The sequence below is a fragment of the Lithobates pipiens genome, unplaced genomic scaffold, assembly GCF_037356315.1.
Source record: "Lithobates pipiens isolate NorthernLeopardFrog02 unplaced genomic scaffold, aLitPip1_a1.2 Scaffold_28, whole genome shotgun sequence".
NCBI lineage: Eukaryota > Metazoa > Chordata > Amphibia > Anura > Ranidae > Lithobates > Lithobates pipiens.
Genome location: NW_027507789.1, coordinates 203695201 through 203717371, shown reverse-complemented (window position 1 = coordinate 203717371; position 22171 = coordinate 203695201). Strand labels below are relative to the sequence as shown.

Sequence of the window (22171 nt, the reverse complement as noted above, 5' to 3'; positions counted from 1 at the left end):
AGACGGGGGGGGGGGGTGGGATGGGAAGGGGCGTGACTCCTGTGGAAGTCTATTCCCGGAAGTGGGTGCAAATACCAGTATTATACAGGTATCTGCACCCCCCCCCACCCCGAAAGGTGCCAAATGTGACCCTGGAGGGGGGGAGGGTCCCGAAAAGCGAAGGTTCCATTTTTTTGTGGACCTCCGCTTTAACAGTTCTCTTCTCTATCCCCCTCCTCCCAAAAAGAAGGTTTTGGCTTTGACTTTAAAATGTTGGTACCATCACAGTATTGGAATCTATCAGTTCACTCCACAGGGATTGGATGTTTTTTATCCTCACAGCAGTACAGTACAGCGTGCTCCTGATGAATCTTCCATGAAATAGGAACATTGCTTTGCAGATTGCAGTGACATTTATTAGACACAAATACCATACATACATATTTATTGACATCGGCTTCGAGGCCGGAACGGCCGGGACATAAATACAATGACAAGAAAATCATTAAAGTGCCGGTGTTTCAAACCCTACACTGCAAGCAAGAGGTCACACAGACTGAACACCACATCGAATCACAAAGGTCACTTTTTGTACAAATATACAACCCGACGGAGGGGGGGGGGGGGGGTGTGGGGGGGAACAGAAAGATACAGACAATAGTGGAGGCATGAATGTAGAGTCTCCATGCGGATAACATGCAGGACTCGTACAGTTTTCAGTAGTCATATCAACTCTGTATTGCTAATATAGCTCATTAGTTATAAATCTCACTTTTTACAGACACGTGAAGCCCACCCTGCAGGGTATTATGCTACATTGGAACGAGATGGGGAGAGTCTCAGGACCACCCAGACAGGTAACATCTCTTTCATGCTTGTATACCAATTGTGGTGCAGATAAGGGGCCAGGCCACTCCAAAATTGATCTTTAGAACCTGACACCAACTGAGTTTTTCTTTCTTTTTTTTTTCTTTTTTTTTTTTTTTTTTTATAAAGAAGGAAGCAAGGGTCATCACAGAACATTGACATGACATAGCATGCTTGTGTTATTATACAGACTTGGTGGACCAGGGTCCTCTTTTGTCATAACACATTATCCGGACAGTGTACACTTCTCTGGGCTCTAACATTTTATTCTTCATTTTGAATTGGGAACATTCTAGAAACCAGAGGCGGGGGAAATTTGCTAAAACCGGTGCACACAGAATCTGGTGAAGCTGTACACAGTAACCAATCAGCTTCTAATGGCCCGTACACACGATCCAAATATCGTACCACCGATCGTACGACTTTTTTCACTTAACCACTTGCCAACCGGCGCACGCCAATATACGTCGGCAAAATGGCACAGACAGGCAAATGGGTGTACCTGTACGTCCCTTTAAATTTGTCGCCATGCCACCGCATGCGCCGCTCGGGACCTCCGTGAGTCCAATCGTGGGTCCCGCGGACTCTATTGCCGCGGGGATACCCGCGATCGTCTCATGGGGAAGAAGAACGGGGAGATGCCAATGTAAACAAGCATCTCCTCATTCTGCCTAGTGACAGGGTCACTGATTTCTGCTCCCTGTCATCGGAACAGAGATCAGTGACGTGTCACACACAGATCCTCCCCCCACAGTTAGAAACACGCCCCAGGACACACTTAACCCCTACACTGCCACCTAGTGGTTAACTCCTTTACTGCCAGTGTCAGTTACACAGCAATCACTGCATTTGTATAGCACTGATTGCTGTATGAATGACAATGGTCCCAAAAATGTATCAAAAATGTCCGATGTGTCCGCCGTAATGTTGCAGTCACGATAAAAATCTTTTTTTTCACCATCTGAGTCCCATTGTGGAGAGGTTCCTTTACTTCCTGCCCCAGAGCCAAAACAGGAAGTGAGAGGAAATCCTGCAAATTAAGGGGATTCCTTGGGTCACCTGAAGTAGTGTCCCCGTTGGAGGATCTCCCCTCTATTACTTTTCTGGGGACAACCCAAAATTTGGGATTTTCTTTTACTTTCATTTTCAATGATCACGACAATCAAAACAAATAGAGAGGGTGAAACAGGGGCACAGCCAGCAATAAAAAACGGACAGGGGTTCTAATCCCTCTCCACTCCATCCAAAACTAAACAAAAAAAAAAAGTTTTGAGATTAGTTATACTTTAAGCTTTGACATTGAAACATGGAAGCTGATTGGTTGCTATGCACAGCTACACCAGAATCTGTGTGACACCAGAATATTAAATCTCCCTCGGAGTGTTAAACTTTTCACATTTCTGATTGGTTGCTATGGATTTCTGCAAACCACTCCCCTTTGCACTGTTATTAAAGTAGAATTCCAGCTTAAAGAGTAACTCAACTTTTTGTTGAGAAAAAAGCATTTAATCTGGGTGATGTTGGCTGGTATCCATGTTGGGGTGGGGTTTGGGGGTGCCCTGCCTTTTTTTACAATGTGACTGTTTATTCATTTCTATGCACTGAAGCTGCAGTGCGGTGTGTAGGTGGATGGGGACTTCAGATGATCTGTGGTGCGGTTCCCCATCTGCTGGTCTTGTCATGATTTGTAAAGCCCAGAGACATTAAAGTGTCAGCATTGCCGATAACTGCAAGGTTCCAGCCTGCGTTTCACTGCCTGGATGTTTTTTCTTCCTCTACTTTAACCACTTTCAGACCGGACCATTTTGCTGGCTTAAGACCAGACCACTTTTTGCGATCCGGCAATGCGTCGCTTTAACTAACAATTGCGCGGTTGTGCGACATGGCTCCCAAACAAAACTGATGTCCTTTTTTTCCCACAAATAGAGCTTTCTTTTGGTGGTATTTGATTACCCCTGCGGTTTTTATTTTTTGCGTTATAAACAAAAATAGAGCGACAATTTTGAAAAAAACGCATCATTTTTTACTTTTTGTTATAATAAATATCCCCCAAAAATATATATAAAAAACATTTTTTTCCCTCAGTTTAGGCCGATACGTATTTGTCTACATATTTTTGGTAAAAAAAATCGCAATAAGCGATTATTGATTGGTTTGCGCAAAATTTATAGCGTTTACAAAATAGGGGATAGTTTTATGGCATTTTTATTAATAATTTTTTTTTTTTTTTTACTAGTAATGGCGGTGATCAGCGATTTTTATTGTGACTGCGACATTGTGGGGGACACATCGGACATTTTTGACACATTTTTTGGGACCATTGTCATTTATACAGCAATAACTGCTATACAATTGCAGTGATTCCTGTGTAAATGACACTGGCAGTGAAGGAGTTAATCAGTGGGTGGCAGTGTACGGGTTAAGTGTTCCTAGGGGCGTGTTACTAACTGTGGGGGGCTGGGCTTTGTGCTAGTGAACACTGATCTCTGCTCCAATCACATGGAGAAGAGATCAGTGTCACTTGTTGCTAGGCAGAACGGGGAGATGCTGTTTACAACGACATTTCTCCATTCAGCCGCCCCGTGAGACGATCGCGGGTATCCCCGCGGCGATCGAGTCCAAGGGACCCATAACCGGACTCACGGGGGTCCCGACTGGCACGTGATGGCAGGGCGGCAAATAGAAATGGACGTACCTGTATGCCAATTTGCCTGCCCGTGCCATTCTGCCGACATACATCGTCGTGCGCCGGTTGGGAAGTGGTTAAATACATCCTTTGCACAATCCAAGTAAAGCGTGATTAATCAATATTCAGCATTTTCAAAAGATTATGTGCTACGGTTATAAAAACCACTGGGGAGAAGGGGCGAGGGCTATAAATTCTGAATCACAGTGAGCAATCATATCAGTAATATCATTTTTCTGCATCTGGTCAAGTGCAGAAATGGTGTAGACTTATATTAGTTCACTTTAGTCTGCTATATCTGATTTCAAGGGATTTCTAGGTAAACTAAATGGACTTTTTTTGAAAGGCTGAGTTTTGAAAGGTCAGTCTTCTCATACATGGCTGCCGCCTTCACTTATCTCTTAGACCTATTTCCCACTGGGGCCGTGGCCGCATTAGCAATACAGCAACGCTCGTTTTAGCGGCCCTTAAGCGCTGTTTAAGCAGAGCTTTTCGGCTGCTAGCGGGAAGCTTTTAACCCCAAGGAAGGGGTTAAAAGCGCCCCGTGTTGGTGCGCTTCCCAACCGCTTTTCATTTCAATGGGCAGGGCGTTTGGGAGCGCAATATAACCCTTCATAATGGCCACAGTAAGTGTGCAAAGCTGGGAACTCAAGCCCATTCACCTGAAATACAACCGTTGAGTCCTGTAATTCTTTAAAGTGTTTGTAAACCCTTATGCCGCGTACACACGACCGGACATTTCGACGGACAATCCGACGGACTTTGCAGCTGAGGTCCGCCGGACTTTCAAACGAACGGACTTGGCCACACACAATCACTCCAAAAGTCTGATGGATTCGAATGTGATGACATAGAATAAGGAAGTTCATAGCCAGTAGCCAATAGCTGCCCTAGCGTCGGTTTTAGTCCGTTGGACTAGCACACAGACAAACTGATTTTTCGACCGGACTCGAGTCTGGCGGACAGATTTGAAGCAAGTTTTATTTCTAGGTCAGCCGGACTTTTGGGAAGAAAATGTCCACTGGAGCCCACACACGATCGAATTGTCCGTTGGATTCAGTCCGCCCGACCAAATCCGTTGAAAAGTCCGGTCATGTGTACGTGGCATTACACATACCCAGTGAAGTGACCTCAGGTGATACACAGAGATTAAACAAATCCTCCTACATAAGGTATACCTGTTTATCTGCGGCATTCTCTTCTCTACATCTGTTCAAAGTCCAGAATTTATAAAGCTTGTCTTAGTTGTCAGAAAACAGGGGGTGGAGAGCTGAAATTACACTTTGCAGAAGATTGGAGGGAAGGGACACACCCCTTTTACACAGCACACAGGAACAGAGCTGAGGCTGTCAATCACAGGCTGTGTGCCCAGAGATCCCTCCCCGACACCTTTTTATCTCTTGGCATTAAGAAAACTTGTCAGAAATGACTCATGCTGATAGCAGAGGAAGGAGGCAGCAGACATAAATGACACTTAGCGCTCTTAATTGAGACAGGTACACACTATAGAGGGATATGCTTTGCTCATATTTCATGTGTGAGGTTTACAACCACTTTTACCCCTTCCCACCACCGCCTCCCCGATCTAAATGCTGGGAGGCGGGCTTTCCAATCATGTGACTGCTTTGATTGTCAGTCACAGTGGTCACATGTATGCATCAGCAGCTTTCTGGTACCTGCCTGTTACTGTGCTGGGAGTGCACAGGGAGTGTGCTATATATATATATATATATATATATATATATATATACCATACATGCAGACACTCTGTGTTAAAGCCCACCCCGTTCATTGACGGACACAGCTCCAATCTTAACCATAGGGTTATATCGCCATCTACAGGAATTTTTTTTGCCCTTGTATCAGAGCCTGATGCACAGCGTAGAGACTACTTGCAACCAATCAGATGTTAGTTTATTGACAGGAGGTTATTTTTGAATGGACACCATTTTACTTTGCGCAGCCCTATTGGATTAGGCCATTGGTATATGAGAAGGGAAGTGTATTTGTTTCCTGTAGCAACCAATCCAATTCTTACGCCCTGTACACACGGTCGGACATTCCGACAACAAAATTGGCCCAAACTTGTCTTGCATACACACGGTCGCACAAAGTTGTTGGAAAATCCGATCGTTCGGAACGCGGTGATGTAAACCACGCACGACGGGACTATAAAGAGGCCAGTAGCCAATAGCTTTCGTCTCGTAATTTATTCTGAGCATGCGTGGCACTTTGTGCGTCGGAATTGCATACACACAATTGTAATTTAAACAATCGGATTTTGTTGTCGGAAAATTTTAAATACAGATCTCAAACTTTGTGTGTGTCGGAAATTCCGATGGAAAAAGTCAGATGGAGCCCACACATGATCGGAATTTCCAACAGCACAGTCCGATCGCACATTTTCCGTCGGAAAGTCTGACCGCGTGTACAGGACATTAATATTTTTTAATTCTAGCCTGCTCAGGAGAATGGCATCTGCGGTTTCCTCTTTGCTCGCACGACACAACATAAAAACAAGCGCTTTCTGTTTTATATCTTTTGAAGCTTGAGGCCTCTGCCATTACCAGTGATGCAGAAACCCACAATAACCAATCAAAGTTTATATTCTATTCACCCGGCATGAAACAAAAAAAAAATCTGCTTTTTGGTCAGATAATACATCTTACAGCACGGCATCGCTCTTTTCTCTGTGAATTCTGTTTACAAAAAAGGGAGGAAAAGAACAAAAACTATTTCACATTGCATTAGCAACCAATCAGATTCAAGCTGTCCTTGTTCACAGGCGCCCTTGAAGAATCCTGGAGTTGGGTACGTTGATAAAAGTTGCACATTGGCTCCACACGAGTTTATATGTTGAGACTCCTTTCCAAAGTGGGGGGTCACATCGTCTTTCCATAAGTTCTTTTTTTAATGCTACTTATTTCTGATGCTGATGTAAAAGTTTCTAAAAATCCATCACAGTGTCAAACAATACTGGAGATATCAAATCAAAAACACACCAGTAAATTTAGCAGTAAAGCCAAGGCCGATGTCACACAGGAAAACTTGACACAGGTGACAAATCCTTGGTGTCAGGACTGATTGCCAGCCTCTATGCGTTTGCTGACTTCCTAGCAGGCCCAACGAAATGTCGCTCTCTCGCTGATTCATCGCTAACAAGGGATCTGCAGCAGTGTTCAGGGCCAGCAAGGGAGCAATCATATAGCTGTAAGTGGAAGGCTCTCCCGTGGCTCTCCCGTGACTCTGCCGCTGACAAAGTGTCACCAGCAGTAGAATTGCTTATGTGAAATCAGTCCAGTGCTGTGAAGGAGAAAGGTAGGGGGTAAATACTGTTTTTTTTTGTTTTTTTGGAGGAGGGTGGGTTATTTTAGAAGTTTTATGTGTAAAGCTAAGTTAGTAAAAAAAGTAAAACTGGTGAGTGCAACTATGTATTAATTACAAAGTACTATTTATACCTTGTATACCTTTGTACAGCGGCACTCAGATTGGGAGAGTGAAAGGTATTGGTAGGAGCCAGTAATAGGCCATAAATCAATAATTTTTTTTCATTCTTTCATTCAACCACTAGGTTTAATAAAAATAAATAAATAAATACTAGATTTTCCCCCCATCTGCACATGCAAGGTGGATGGGGGAATCACTCCCGCTGTGCTATTGTGTTCTGAGGGAAAGGAAACCTTCCCGCCATCAGAATGCACTGATCAGTGACGCCGGCAATAGCCATCAGCAGTGATCATTCAGGAAAAACCCAACAGGTTGGTTGTATAGAAGTCGATTGGTAGATCAATCTCTGTACAACTTGCCCACCCGTATGGATTATCTCAGGGCTGCTCAGATTTCAAAACTTAGGCAGGTTTCTATAAATGTATATTAACGGTTTATTAATTTTCTTGCCTAGAATTTAACTGTAAAGGACGTTTAACAGGCTCCACTTTCATTTGGTATCTCAGAATATCACTGTGGCACCTTATTTTCTTACTGTGGCCATATGACATGGGAGACTTAGGGCTCAGTTGGAATGAGAGCCACTACTTAAAGCGGAACTAAACCTATTGATTTAACTGTATGCCAAAACAGTTACATTCAAGGCATGCTGTCAATGATAACTGTCACATTTCCTTATGCTTTTAATGGAACTGTCAAGCCATCAAATGGCTGGTGTCAGAAATTGTTATTGTGATGCACCATGGTGACTGCACGTAAAACAGAAGCTAAGATGGGAGGTATCTCTGCTGTAGAGGATAGGTGGGTTTAGTTCAATGGCAACAGTTTAGTTTAATTGATACAGGAGGTGAAGCCTAAAATCAGCCTTCCAAAATACTCTAATACCTACATAATTAAGAGCAGAATGCTGTAATCTGCCTTCCCTACCGACCTCCTTTACAAGTGCATAATTTTCTCCAAAACCGCAGCTGACTTTGAAAGAAACGCTAACGAGGTCTTAAAAGTTCTCAATTTTTCTTCTCCTTGTGGAGGCGTGGTATCAGTTCATCATTTGGAGCACCTACCATCTTGACACAGTCCCCAAAATCACTGTAAACAACAATAAATAATAAGAATAAAGTCATAAAGTTGTAACATCCTTCTTTGAAAGAACCAGTGCAATGCTTGTCTACTAAACGTCTCTGCTTAGAATTACTGTCCATGGGTGACAAGCCCTCCTTAACGCAATGATAGGTTTTCATTATATGGACATCACCAGGTGGAGCTTTGGAACACCAGGTGGACGTTCAGCCTATCAAGAACTCATTTGGAATACAAGTCGTTTTGGGATAAACAGAATTATCTTCCCTCTATGTAGATGTTTGGAGACCGTATTCTGGCAAGTACGGGCCAGAAAACCTTAGAAATGAAAGGAGGACACTGAAGCTCATGTTGAATAACACACACAGACAAGTCTTGGAAGTGCTGGATGACTTATCTCATTGTTTTCAGTATGGAGTTTCCCTGGTGATTTGGGTGGAAAATGTATGGTTGGTGCTGGAGATGCTGTTGGACTTCCTTGAAAAACCCGGGTGCTTTTTCTTCCTTCTCCATGGTGGGCATAAAAAACTTAGTGTGGAGACAAAGATCTGCCGAAAGTTTGCTGACACCAGATTATAAAGGATCGGGTTGACGGTGGAGCTGACGTAGAAGAGGACGTTGGTTAGCATGTAGAAGTAGTGGTAGAAATCATTGAGTTCGCTGCGGAAGATAAAAAAAAAAAAAGGCAAGTTAAGTACTTAAAATATCTAAAAAAGAAGAAGACATCAATGTTTTCAATTTTAAAGTCCCCTACGCCATTGTTCTCTGCTCGCTGCACAGATTCCACAGTTCAGGACCTCTTTTAATCTCAACTCCATGATTCACCCCCTTTTTCCCTATCAGTGTCCACCCACCCCCAAAGGCCCTCCCCCTTTTTCTTCAAGTCTTCTAGAAGGTCTGGTCTACAGCTTCATCTAAGCCCTTGTACACACGATCGAGCATTCCGACAACAAAATCCATCAGATTTTTTCCGATGGATTTTGTCCGAAACTGGTGTTGCATACACACGTTCAGACAAAGTTGTCGGAAAATCCGATCATTCGTAACATGATGATGCTATTTAGTTACGACGGGACTACGTTTAGGCTAGTAGCCAATAGCTTTGGTCTAGGAATTTAATCTGAGCATGCATGGCACTTTGTCCGATCGCAATTCTCTACAAACGATTGGACAAATTCCGATCGGATCATGTTGTCGGAAATTTTTTTATATCCAGCTCTCAAACTTTGTTGGTCGGACATTCCGATGGAAAAAGTCTGATGAAACCCACACACGGTCGGATTATCCGACAACATGGTCCGATCGGACATTTTCCGTCGGAATGTCCGACCATGTGTACAAGAGCTTTATTCTTCTGGTGGGAGCAGGCATTCTTCCAGGACAGACTGGTGTTTATGTAATGATGTCCAAGCACTTCTCAGTCTTGGAGCGCAACCTGTGAGATTATGTGGGGCACATGTAAATGACAGGTTAGGCTCACAGGAATTGGGCAGGGCAACATGTAATTTGTCTAATAGAACTGTATGCAAAGAATCTAGTAGGTAAAAAAATGTATTTTGTCAATGCCATTTGAATTCTGCAGTAAAAGGGTCCCTTGCGTTTTACACTATCATTTATATATTGTGAAGACACAGAAGTTTTACTCCTCAGGACAACATAAGTTCACAAATATCATAGTAACTATAAAGATTACAGCTAAACTCCGGGGAAAATCAAAAGTTACCCTTGCAGTGCGACTTCCCCTGAATTGCAGGTGTTAAATGCTGGTTTTTGTCTAGAGCGGGGTCTCCCAACTTTCCAAACAAACAGCCAGTTTACTGCTCTTCAGACTTTAGGGGGCCAGACTATGACCTGCGAGGATATAAAAGAACTTGTTCCATTGTTGGTGGCAGTGGGAAAAATAATACCCCACTGTTGGTGTCAGTGGGAGGAATAGTAACCCATTAAAGCTGTTAGAGAGAGGAATAGTGCCCCAGCATTGGTGTCTGTGGGAGGAAAAGTGCCCCATCATTGGTGTCAGTGGGAGGAATATTGACCCATCATTGGTTTCAGTAGAGGACTAGTGCCCCATCATTGGTGTCAGTGGGAGGAATATTGACCCATCATTGGTTTCAGTAGAGGACTAGTGCCCCGTCATTGGTGTCAGTGGGAGGAATGGTGTCCCATCATTGGTGTCAATGGGATGAATATTGCCCCATCATTGGTATTAGTGGGAGAAATGCTGCCCCATCATTGGTGTCAGTGGGAGGAATAATAGTCCATTGTTGGTGTCAGTGGCAGAAATTATCGAGAACAGTGCCTTTTACCAGAGGGATGAATAGTGCGTCAAGTGCCGAATAAAGATAAGCAAAGAGTCACATCCGGTCCTGGGCCACAGTTTGACCACTGTTCTAGAGAGAACACAAAAAGTTTTTTTTTTTACCTTATCCTTCATTCCGGCAGGCTTCCTCTCAACTTTACAACTGGTGCCCGGAGCTGCTTCCACCTGCCACTATTGGTTGCAGGCAGTCCCAACATCATCCTCCGCAATGCTGGACCTTGAAGTTCAGCATTGTAAGTGAGGACACTGAGATCCCTCCCACAACCAGGAGAAGCAGATAGAAGAGTAGAGCGCCAGTTGCTGGGGGAGCGGAGGATTAGGTAGGTAAATCAGCTGCCCCCCCCAGACCAAAACAAGCTTTTAACCCTTGAAATGCAAGGGGAGCCCTACTGCAAGTGTAACTTTTGATTGTACTTGGTGTTCAGCTTTAATAATACTTGAAGTACCTCCCAAATGCTTTACTTACTCTGTCCATAGCTCCTCTGGGACGTAGCAAAACATCAGTCGCCGCACATGATATGGGAGCCAGCAGACCACAAACGCTATGACTACCACGCCTGTAAGGAGAGAAGGACATAGTGATAAGGAAACCGGGTATACTGTTTTAAAATGATGTAGATACAAGCATCTTTCCTTATAATTGGACGACAGCTAATATAGGGGGGTCTTCTGCACCTGACAGCACAGCTTACCATGCGGAATTGAGAAAGCTGCCTGTGCATCATGAGAATAGAGTTTTTGCTTCTGATTCAGACATGCTCAGTTGCACCATATCAAACAGAAGGTTTACATCCAGGTTTACATTCAGCTCTTTTCATCTTTTTCTTTTAGCTGTGTCTAGCTGTTAGCGGTATGGGAGTGCCATAACAGGAAGAGACATATTCGGCAAAGCACTGCCAAGTGCAGTATCTCGTATCACCCAATCTTTGTGTTTTCAGTCAAAAATAAGCAAAGTTTACACTTTCTTAAACTATTTTTTTTTCCAGTGGAAGTACAGTCCATATTTTACCTTGTACCTACAGGTAATCCTTTAATAAGGGTTACCGGTAGGTACAGTGAATATATCCTAAACGTTCGGATCCATCATCGGCATATGCACTCTGAAGGGACAGCGTACCCATGCCGTACCTTTAGAGCTCTGTGCCATTGCTGGTGTTCTGTCAAAAGAGCTAACTCGTCAAAATCTACAATTATGTCACTTCTGTTGACTCTCCAGCAGCAGTAATTGCAGATTTCGACGACTTGGCTGTTTTCACAGAACACTGGCAGCGTATACACTGCGGTACACGGTATAATGAGTGGACATTGTTAGTCCGCCCACTAGTAACCAACAACATGGCTGTCTCCAAGGCGGTGACAACTTTTTTACTCCATAGCTGGTGTTCTGTCAAAACAGTCAACTCGTTTTTTACTGTAGTGTATATGCTTCCGTCGAAATCTGCAATTACTGCTGCTGGAGAGTCACTGGAAGTGACGTAATTGGAGATTTTGACGAGTTGGCTCATTTGACAGAACAATGGGGCCCTGACCATTTATACAACCGGAGTCCGGGAACCTGGAAGGAAGACCAGGTAAAGATGGAAGCACTGGGGAGCTGTGGCAGCGCTGTGTTGAAGAGCTCCGTGTCCAGGTAAGTCTATCATAATGTGCTAGTACATTATGACTTAAACCTGCAGGGGGCCCATTTTTTTTCTTATTATGGCAGTTTACTACTGCTTTAAGGAAATGTTTGTTGTTTTTCCAAACTTTTTTAAATGTATTTTGCTTGTCCAAAAGCAACCAATCAGCAACCTCTAACTTAAAGAGGAAGTAAACCCTGATGAGTTTACTTCCTCTTTCATTCCCTGCAAAGGCAAAGCATAATGGACTACTATGCATCGCATAGTAGTCCATTATGTGTCACTTAATTGACACAGGAGCCAGCGAAGTCACTGCTGTCCCCTGTAGTCCGGCGCATCCTTCTTCTCGGTGGGGTCTCATAGTTCCACCGCTGTCATTCGGCGAAGCCGCGATGACGTCACTCCCATGCATTGGCACTAGAGCCGACACGCGCGGCAACTCCATCGTTGAAAATGCTGCGCTCAGTGCGCCTGCGCGCTGCTGTCTACGGCGCATGCGCCGTAGACAGCGGTGCCTGTCTTCGGGCAAATATCTCCTAAACCGTATAGGTTTAGGAGATATTTCTTGGACCTACAGGTAAGCCTTAATCTAGGCTTACCTGTAGGTCAAAGTGTGTTGTAAAGTTTTACAATCACTTTAACGGTAAGTTCACCTTTTACACATGATTGCCAAAAAGATGCCCATCTCTCCAGCTGCTGACACCACTGTCTTCCCCAATTGATCTTGCAGATGGCAGGACGGGCCCAGCACCATAAGTGTGGTCCCGTAAATCCATGAACCATAAGTGTGGCCTCCCCCTCCACCTGCACATGCGCAGTCCACTTGCTCTCACAGCTAACCATATTTATGTGTAGAAGAGTGGACTGTGCATGTGAAGCAGTAGGCTGGTAGTGCTTGTTGATGGGTTGCCAAAGCAGCGCCTCTAGCGCTGGATAAATTGGGAAGGACAATGGTGTCAGCAGCTGAAGAAGCAGGCATTTTTTTAGGGGAACAGAGCACTGCATTTTAATATGTTGGGAACACTGTGGTACATTAGGACCTTTTTTGGGAAATGTGTGTAAGGCTGGATTCACACCTATGCAGTTTTGGTGCTTTTTGTATTTTGCAGATTTGCACTACAGTCCATTTATCATGGTTTCCTTATGGAACACATTCTGTAGTGCAAATCTGCAAAATGCAAAAAGCACTAAAAATGCATAGGTGTGCATCCAGCCTAAAGGTGAACTTGCCCTTTAATAATTAACAATAGCCAAGTGACAGCTGGAAGTTAGGTCAATGTCCCATTTGGAAAATGTTCACGTGTGAGGTGTGAAAGAAAATCAATAGCACATATTCTTCTTATATATCGGTCTGATTCTACTTAACGAAGTCTCATTAGCGGTTACTTTATTATTCTCTGTTATACATTTCTGTATTCCGCTGATCCTCTGTCTGGGAATACTTCCAGAATATTCATAAAGACATACAATATTGTCTGTTATGCTAATCACTAAGGCTACTTGGCTTAGCTCATCTTGCAGAAACCAAAATGCACATGTGAAAAAGATCCAAAAGGTTGCAAATCGTTCGGGGGGTGCTTGCGCATCCCGCCCTTTCCTGGCCTGCCGTGCTGCATGCTCAAATGAGGGTCTGGTATTGATTTTGGAGGGGGGACCACGCCATTTAAAAATAAAAAAATGGCATGGGGTTTCACTGAAAATTCATACCAGACCTAAGGGTCTGGTATGGATTTTGGGGGGACCTCATGCCATTTTTAAAAAAGATTTTGGCGTGGGGCTCCTCTTAAAATCCATACCAGACCAGAAAGGGCCTGGTATGCATGGGGGGGGGGGGGGATACCCACGCTGTTTTTTTTTTGCAATTTTCCCCACTGAAAGCTGATGAGTCATCCTTTGTTTAGGATGCGGCAACCGGCTTCCCGGCCTGCTCCTTAATCCCCAGATATTGTTAAAGACGCCAGTGACCCTATGGCTCTGGAAGTATCCCAGAGACAAGGTGTTCTCTTGCCAGTCCAGGTCTTATGCTGCCCTCTCCAGAATAGACTATGCACTGGTCACGGGTGACCTTTTACCCTGTGTCCAGTCCATAGCATATCTGTCCCAGACGGTGTCTGATCATTCCATAATACAGGTTTAACTTTGGGCACAGACCCTCGTTTTAGGCTTGGAGACTCAGCCCTCTCTGGAACTCCACGCCGGAAATACTAGAGTCCATTCCGACTGACATGGCCAACTACTGGTCCTCCAACTCTGACTCTACAGCCGGGGGCCCTGTCTGGGGTGTCTTTAAGGCAGTGGTCAGGGGTTTCTATAGCTCATGTATTAAACGTTATAGATCCGTTGGGCAGGCCACACAAGAGGCTCTCCAAAAAGTACTGGATGAGGCATGCTCCAGTCACATGGGTAGCCCTTCCTCCGAGACTTGTGGCATGCTGACAGACACTCATCGGGTGCTGCAGCTTCATATGGTGGATTTGACTAGGAAGCAACAATTGTACCTCTCTACTCGTATCCATGAGCATGGGGGGAAAAAACGGTAGGCTTCTTGCGTATCTCACCCACTCAGACTTTCAGGACAGTTTGATTGCTGCAATTCAACTTCCAGACGGGTCAACTACCTCTGATGCATTAACTATCAACCAAACCTTTGCAGAATTCTATAGTAAGCTCTATGAGGATACAACTGTACCTGCAGAACAAGCCTTTATTGGTTTCTTTGAATCACTTGACTTTCCAGCACTTAATACCACCCAGCAACTCCTCTTAGATAAACCTTTCACGCTAGAGGAATTAACTATGGCCATACACCTATTACCAACAAGTAAAACTCCAGGCCTAGATGGCCTCCCCTCAGAATGGTATCAGGCACACACAGAGGACCTGGCTCTCAGGCTCCTTAAGACATTCCAGGACTCTCTTAAGCAGGGGAAACTTCCTGACTCTATGAATGAAGCACTCATTGTTGTCATACCCAAACCTGGTAAGGATAGGCTGCAATGTGGGTCCTATCATCCCATATCTCTCCTAAACAATGATGAAAAAATACTAGCAAAGTTTCTCGCTCTTAGATTTCAGACGGTTATTCTATCTCTCATACCACCAGACCAATCCGGCTTTATGCCTGCCTTGCTTGGTCCATAGTGCATCACATGCGAAACGTGGTGGATTGGTTCTATTCCTAGACGTGTTAAAAGCCTTTGACACTGTGAGTTGTCCCTTCCTATGTGGAGCTATGGCACAGATGGGTTTTGATTCACACTTTGTCCAGTGGGTTTGGCTATTATACGCAGACCTATGGGCCAGAGTCTGCACCAACAAAGATATTTTTGGGTCATTTTCCTTACAGAGGGGGTACCAGGCAGGGGTGCGTGGCCCTGGCAGTGCGGCAGATGTCAGAGATAGGGGGCATCTGCTCTGGTTCAATAGAGGAGATCTCTCTCTATGCAGATGATGCCCGTATATACTTGGACGGCAGAGAGAGCTCTTTTACTAAACTGCTGCATGTAGTGGAGTAGTTTGGTGTGGTTTCAGGGCTTCAGGTGGGTTGGGAAAAATCTCAGGCATTTCCCATAGGCCCCCCTTTCCCTACTAAATATCTACAGAGGTCACGTCTCCAATTAACGTCATCCTTTAAATACCTAGGCATCCAAATACATGGCGATCTCTCTAAATACTAAGAACTCAACATCACTCCTATAGTTAAACAGATGATGGAAAGGTTTCATACCTGGACCTCACTGCCCCTCAATCTAATTAGCCGCATAAATATATTTAAAATTATTTTCTTACCAAAATTTCTGCATTGTTTTCGAGCTGCCCCAGATATTCTCCCTATAAATTTTTTTTGCAAAAGTAGACCTCACCCTTTCTTCCTTTGTCTGGAATGGTTGCCAGCCTTGTAAAGCCAGGTCCACACTACAGCCGGCTAAGGTGGTGGGAGGCCTGGCCTTTCCAGTCCAAACTTAAGGAATTACTTTATTGCTTCCCAACTCACCTACATCCATGCTTGGTTACACTCTGACCCCCAAACTCCCTCCACAGTGCTTTTGTCGACCCTCTTTGGATTCTATGCCTCTCTCAGGGATGAGCTACATAGGTCAAGGAGACCTGGGGGTTCCAGATTTTCTCCTGTTGATGTCAGTTCTATGGCTTGGAGGGAGGGAGGAAAAATTCTGACACTGTCCTTTTTGGGTATCTCGCCACAGACCCCCTTGTGGCAGAATCCTAATCTACCTGAGCTCTCAGACACAATTTGGGTCATTGACCATTGAGCTCATGAAATCCTCTATAGAGGACCTCTTATCGTTTCCGGAGATTGCCTAGTTGGCGACGACCTTCTATGGTCACCTCCATTTGGTAGGGGCGGATCCTTTCCAGAACTCTCATTGCAAATGGCTGCTGTCAATGCCTGAGCTTTCTGAACAGGACTGAGAAGAGGCAACCGCGATATGCTTTCAGGATATAATCAGCACTGCTGACCTACTGATCCAATTTAAGTTCATACATTACCTGCACCACACACCAGCCAGGCTGGTTCGGATGGGATTGGGTCGGGATATTGCATGTGCTAGATGTGATATGATTGCTGCCAATTTTTTTAATATGTTTTGGAGCTGTTCTAGACTCTCAACCTTTTGCTTTTTTGACTACAAGCTTAATTTACCGATACCTCATACCTCAGGGGTTGGACTATTAGGAATTCTTAATGATCATGTTCCTCGTACACATGCCAGGACTTTGTTATGTATACTGTTATTTTATGCACAAAAAAACATCTTATTGCATTGGAAGGATGTGGGCCCTCTTTCAGCCCACATCTTCTTCCAGAACCTTCATGCGGTTCTCCTCAAATTTAAATTGATATATAAAAGTAGGGCATGCCCTAAGAAATTCACCAAAATATGGCAACCGTGGCTAGATGTCTCTGAGGATTTCGGGGGGGGGTCCTTTCTTCACAACTCACTCAGCGAGAGTCTTCCACTAATGTAACTCAGGAACAGTGGTCTGAAGGTTGCCTATACACTAACCAGGGATTGTTCTGTATGGAATTTTCCACTACGTAGGGGGACCTTGAAAATCTGCTGTTGATATGGGGTCATATGTGGTGTGGGTTTGAATGTGTGTCTGTATGAATGTTGTTGGGGTCTTTCTGTTCCTTTACGGACTACCGGCTCGGTGTACATTAATGATTACCTGACTTGGTATAGTCATATGCACCTTACACGCCTGTAATGTAAGTCCCTTTCTGTTGTACTTTTTTTGCTATAAAAAAACAAAACAAACACCTTTCATAAAAGTGGCCATTGGCTCCAAAAATTCAAATCTAAACCATTTCCAAATTGCAGCTGAACCGCTAAACAGCTGCTTTGGAAAATCCGCAGTGGAGGGGAAATTCACACCAGACATGTGTGAACCTAGCCTTAAACATTGGATGTGTGTAATCAGCAGTGGTGGCGCCACTGACAACACATTGGTGATATTTACATGTTGACCCTTAGCAGCAATGGTGGCAAGTAGGGTCCATGTACTTAAATCGGAAGTAAACCCATCCATAAAACAGTTTCATTTCCGGCAGGTGCCGGAAATTTACCACTCCCATTGGTTGTACTCTCAACAAAACTGTCAAACCATCCAATGGCTGGCGTCATAACTGATCACATGGGCAGCATCGTGGCAGTTGTAGATTAAACAGAGGCAAAGACAGCAGCTTCCTTGGCTGAAAATGATAGGGGGGTTTACTGATACTTTAAGCATTGAATGTGTGTATTCGGCAGCACATTGTTGATATTTACATGTAATCTGCATTCAATTAGCCTCAGAATCTGTGTAATTCATATGTGTTTGGGTTTAAAGGGATGATGTGGCAACCCTAGCGTACAACATAAAATACGGTCCTTATACAGCCCTGGACATAGCTTTGTTCTATTTTTTTTATTCTGATAAATGTAGCATAACATTATGCTGCCAGATATAGCTGTGTGAGTAAGTCCATAATAAGCCCTTGTTTACTGCTGCGTACAAATGAGAACAAAACCAGACTCTGTTTGTATTTGTTCACATCATCTTTGATGTCTGTATGACCCAGCACTTAAATCGATATTTCCATTTTTTGTTTTTGTTACAAAATGCATTCACATACCAGATTCTTTTACAGTTCTCAAGCTCTCCAGTGGTGGGATGTCCCAATTTCGGAGAGAATTCTAATCCCCCCCCATGAATTTGATTCTGTCCCATTCCTTCTTTTAATTGTGCAATATTATTATTTATTATTCTTATTTAACCACTTGCTTACTGGGCACTTAAACCCCCCTCCTGCCCAGACCAATTTTCAGCTTTCAGCGCTGATGCACTTTGAATGACAATTGCACGGGCATACAACACTGTACCCAAATGAAATTTTTATCATTTTTTCCCACAAATAGAGCTTTATTTTGGTGGTATTTAATTACAGCTGGGAGTTTTATTTTTTGCTAAACAAACAAAAAAAGATGCAAAAAAAAAAAAAAAAAAATCATGTTTAATAGTTTGTTATAAAATTTTGCAAACAAGTCATTTTTCTCCTTCATTGAAGTGCGCTGATGAGGCGGCACTGATAATCTGCACTGGTGGGCACTGATAGGCTGCACTGGTGGGCACTGATAGCCATAGTTAAGGTGGCACTAATAGGCACAGATAAGGTGGCACCGATAGGCACAGATAAGGTAGTACTGATGGGCACAGATAAGGCAGCACTGATGGGCACAGATGGGCACAGATAAGATGGCACGGATGGGTGGCACGAATGGGTGGCACGGATGGGTGGCACTAAGGGGCACTGATAGGTACCACTGATAGATGGGACTGATTATTTATTAATGAGGTGGCACTGGCAGGGGGCAGGTGGGCACTGGCAGGGCTGGCCGTGATCGGCTCTTTTTTTTTCTCCTCGCGCTGTCAGTGCGAGGAGGAATAATAGCCGATTACCGGCTCCGTTGTATCACATGATCAGCTGTCATTGGCTGACGGCTGATCACGTGGTAAGGGGTCGGGATCGACCCCTTGCTCGGATCCATGATCAGGCGAGTCTCATAGACTCGCCGATCACAGAGCGCGCCGCGCGTGCCCCTCAGGGGGCGCGCAGGCCGCTCGTGCACGGGACGACGTCATTAGACGTCGTCCCGGCAAAGGAGGTCCGCGCTATAGCCGTCATTTGGCTATAGCGCGGATCTCTACTGGTTAAGGTACTTATATAGCGCCGTCAATTTATGTAGCACTTTACATATACACTGTGCATTCACATTGGTCCCTACCCTCAAGGAGCTTACAATCTAAGGTCCCTAACTTCACATTCGTATACTAGGGACACCTTAGACAGGATCTAATTAACCTACAAACATGTATTTGGAGTGATATAAATGTATGTCCTCGCCTTCACTTCTAACAATTGCCTTTCTCCATTTATGGATCTGCATTCTGTCTGCATCATTGCGCCACATCTTCATTAAATTGCAGCTGGCAACATAAACAGGACAGCTACAGACTCTGCGTGCTATCTGCTCTTGCCAGGTCCTCTGATCTAGTGAGAGATGGCACTGAATCTTCCTCCAGCAGTTTGTGGACAGTTGGATGCTCCATGGCCTGTCTGCACAATGTCACCCAGGGAAATTCTGCTCACTAATCCATGCACCGCTCCTTCATGGTAAACTTGGGAACTTCAGTATAAAAAACTAATTAAAAGTCAGCAACTACGAATACTGTAGCTGCTAACTTAAAAAAAAAAAAAAAAAAACACTTGCCAGCCCAGGGATCCAGTGCTGTCTTCACCTGGGCCACCCGATTGTGGGTCTTGGGCACTGCCATGTTGACTGTAGGAAGCCGGCTGTGACTCCCTGCAGTGTCCCCACTACACATGTGTGAGCAGCACTGTGTCCTGTGAATGGTCCCATAGCCTCCTTGGACCCAGGAATGTGTCCCAAGAGGTTGCGGTAGGGTCGCCCATACCTCCCAACCTTTTCAGATGGGAATGAGGGACACCTATCAGCAAAAGTACGTAGCCATAGGACACACCCCTTTCCACGCCCCCTTAAAGGAGAATTGTACAAAAAAACAAGATTGGTTAAACCCACAAGTGCCACTACTATTCCTTTAGACCCCTTTCACACCACACCGCCCTTTGTGTCGGTGGTAAAACGCTGCTATTTTTAGCGGCGTTTTACCGCCAGATTCGCGGCGCATTTCGGCCGCTAGCGGGGAGCTTTTACCCCCGCTAGCGGCCGCGAAAGGGTTAAAACTGCCGGCAATATGCCGCAATAGTGGCGTTTTGCCGGCGGCATTACAGCGCTGCCCCATTGATTTCACCGCTCCTTCACCGCTCCAAAGAAGCTGCTGGCAGGACTTTTTTCTGACGTCCTGCCAGCGCACCGCTGTACACACTTTCACACTACACACAATGGTGCAGCTTCTTTAGGGCGGATTGCAGGCGCTATTTCTAACGCTATAGCGCCTGCAAAATGCCCTGGTGGGAAAGGGGTGTAATATTGGAATTTACAAATGTAGCAATTTAGAAATCAGATGAAAGGTTTAGCGCTGGAAAACACTTTTTGATAGATAAGAAGTGCATTTTATATATAGATATATAGAAAAGACCAAAATGAGGGACAAATGAGGAGGAATGAGGGACACAGGGACATTTCTCCAAATCAGGGACAGTCCCTCGAAATCAGGGACAATTGGGAGCTATGGTATTGCAATCTCATCCTCTTGAGGCTGGTGAATCCACTGTTGTGCGGAGCGGTTCACAGCAGGGGGTCCGGTGCGTCCCTGTTTAACATTTCAGGCTCGAATTCAGTCCAAATTTTTGGCTGAATTCGGACCTGAAATCAACCAGAAAACGCACAGGACTCTTCTGCAAACCGATTCGCAGCCATCCTGGAGCTGTGTGAACCAGGACATTGAAAGCCGGGTCACATTCTCCTGACGTGCGAATTGGATGTGGAGAAACCTGCATCCAATTCGCACCAGTGTGAACCCAGCCTAAAACCAAACACATTTTAATTACACAGGTTCTGTGGCTTATTAGGGTGGTAATTAAACGCACATGGTGCTTTATCTGCATTAAATTAGCCTCATAACCTGTGTAATTCATGTGTAATTAAGCCTCCGTTCACAGTGGCGCGATTTGACATTCGATTTGACATGTCAAATCGTATGCCAAATCTCAGCCTATTTCTGGCAACAGCACCGTACCAACCGGTGCGATGCAGACTTATGGGGGCCACACTGGTTTCAAAAAGTAGTTCCTGCACTATGATTGGCGACTTGAGGGGGAATTTCAATAGACATTTGTGCATGAACCCACACAGATGTCTTTCAAATCGCCCCCTGAACTCACACTGAAATGCCGGTTTGAAATCGTGCGAGTTCAGCTGAACTCGCACAATTTCAAACCCGTGTTCAGTGTGAACGAGGGCTAAAGGGATGAGGTGGCAACCCTAGGTTGTGGGTGGCTGAAAAATACATGAAAAAAGCATCAAAAATACATGCACAAGTGTGAACCTAGCTTGACATATTGGGGTTGATTTACAAAAGGCAAATAGGCTCTGCACTGTGCAAGTGCAGTTGCCTCACAACTTAGTAAGTGAGATAAAGCTTCACTTTGCAAAGAATACCCAATCACGTGCACGGAAAATACAAAAACAATGCATTTTTTGCTTGCACATGATTGGATGATGGAAGTCAGCAGAGCTTCTGCTCATTTACTAAGCTCTGAAGCAACTGCTCTTGCAGAGTGCAAAGTGCACAGTCTATTTGCCTTTAGTAAATTAACCCCATTGCATTTTTTTATTTTTTTAGCAGTACAAATATGGCCTCAATTTTATCACATAATTAGGTACTTACATTTTTTTTAGTTGTTATAAGAGAAAAAAATACGAAAAAAAAAGAATATTTTTCCAGTAAATGGTGCAGCCCTGGTGTTGGAGTGACAACTCAGGAGCACAATTAGGAGACGGGGACATAGCATTGTCACCCTATGGGCTCTTTCACACGGGGCCCCATGGACATCCGCTTGCTGAGCAGGCAGATGACAGGTCCGTCTCTGCACACTGTGCAGGGACGGACCTGTCAGAGCGCCGCTCTCCCCTATGGGAGATCGGATGGCGTTGGACTCTGTAGGTTTTCCTCCATCACACTTTT

At 44.5% G+C, this 22171-nt stretch overlaps 1 protein-coding gene across 1 annotated transcript in view; it reads right to left on the bottom strand.

The window, feature by feature from the left end:
- Positions 1 to 373: 373 nt before the first annotated feature.
- The window catches only part of NTSR1 (neurotensin receptor 1), a 258680-nt gene continuing 236882 nt past the window's right edge, over positions 374 to 22171 (bottom strand). The window contains exons 3-4 of the mRNA XM_077460307.1: positions 10846 to 10936; positions 374 to 8719 (exon numbers count right to left, since the gene is read on the bottom strand). Coding sequence (XP_077316433.1) covers positions 8467 to 8719; positions 10846 to 10936 — 344 coding nt within the window. The 3' untranslated portion in view covers positions 374 to 8466. The remainder of the gene's footprint in view (positions 8720 to 10845; positions 10937 to 22171) is intronic.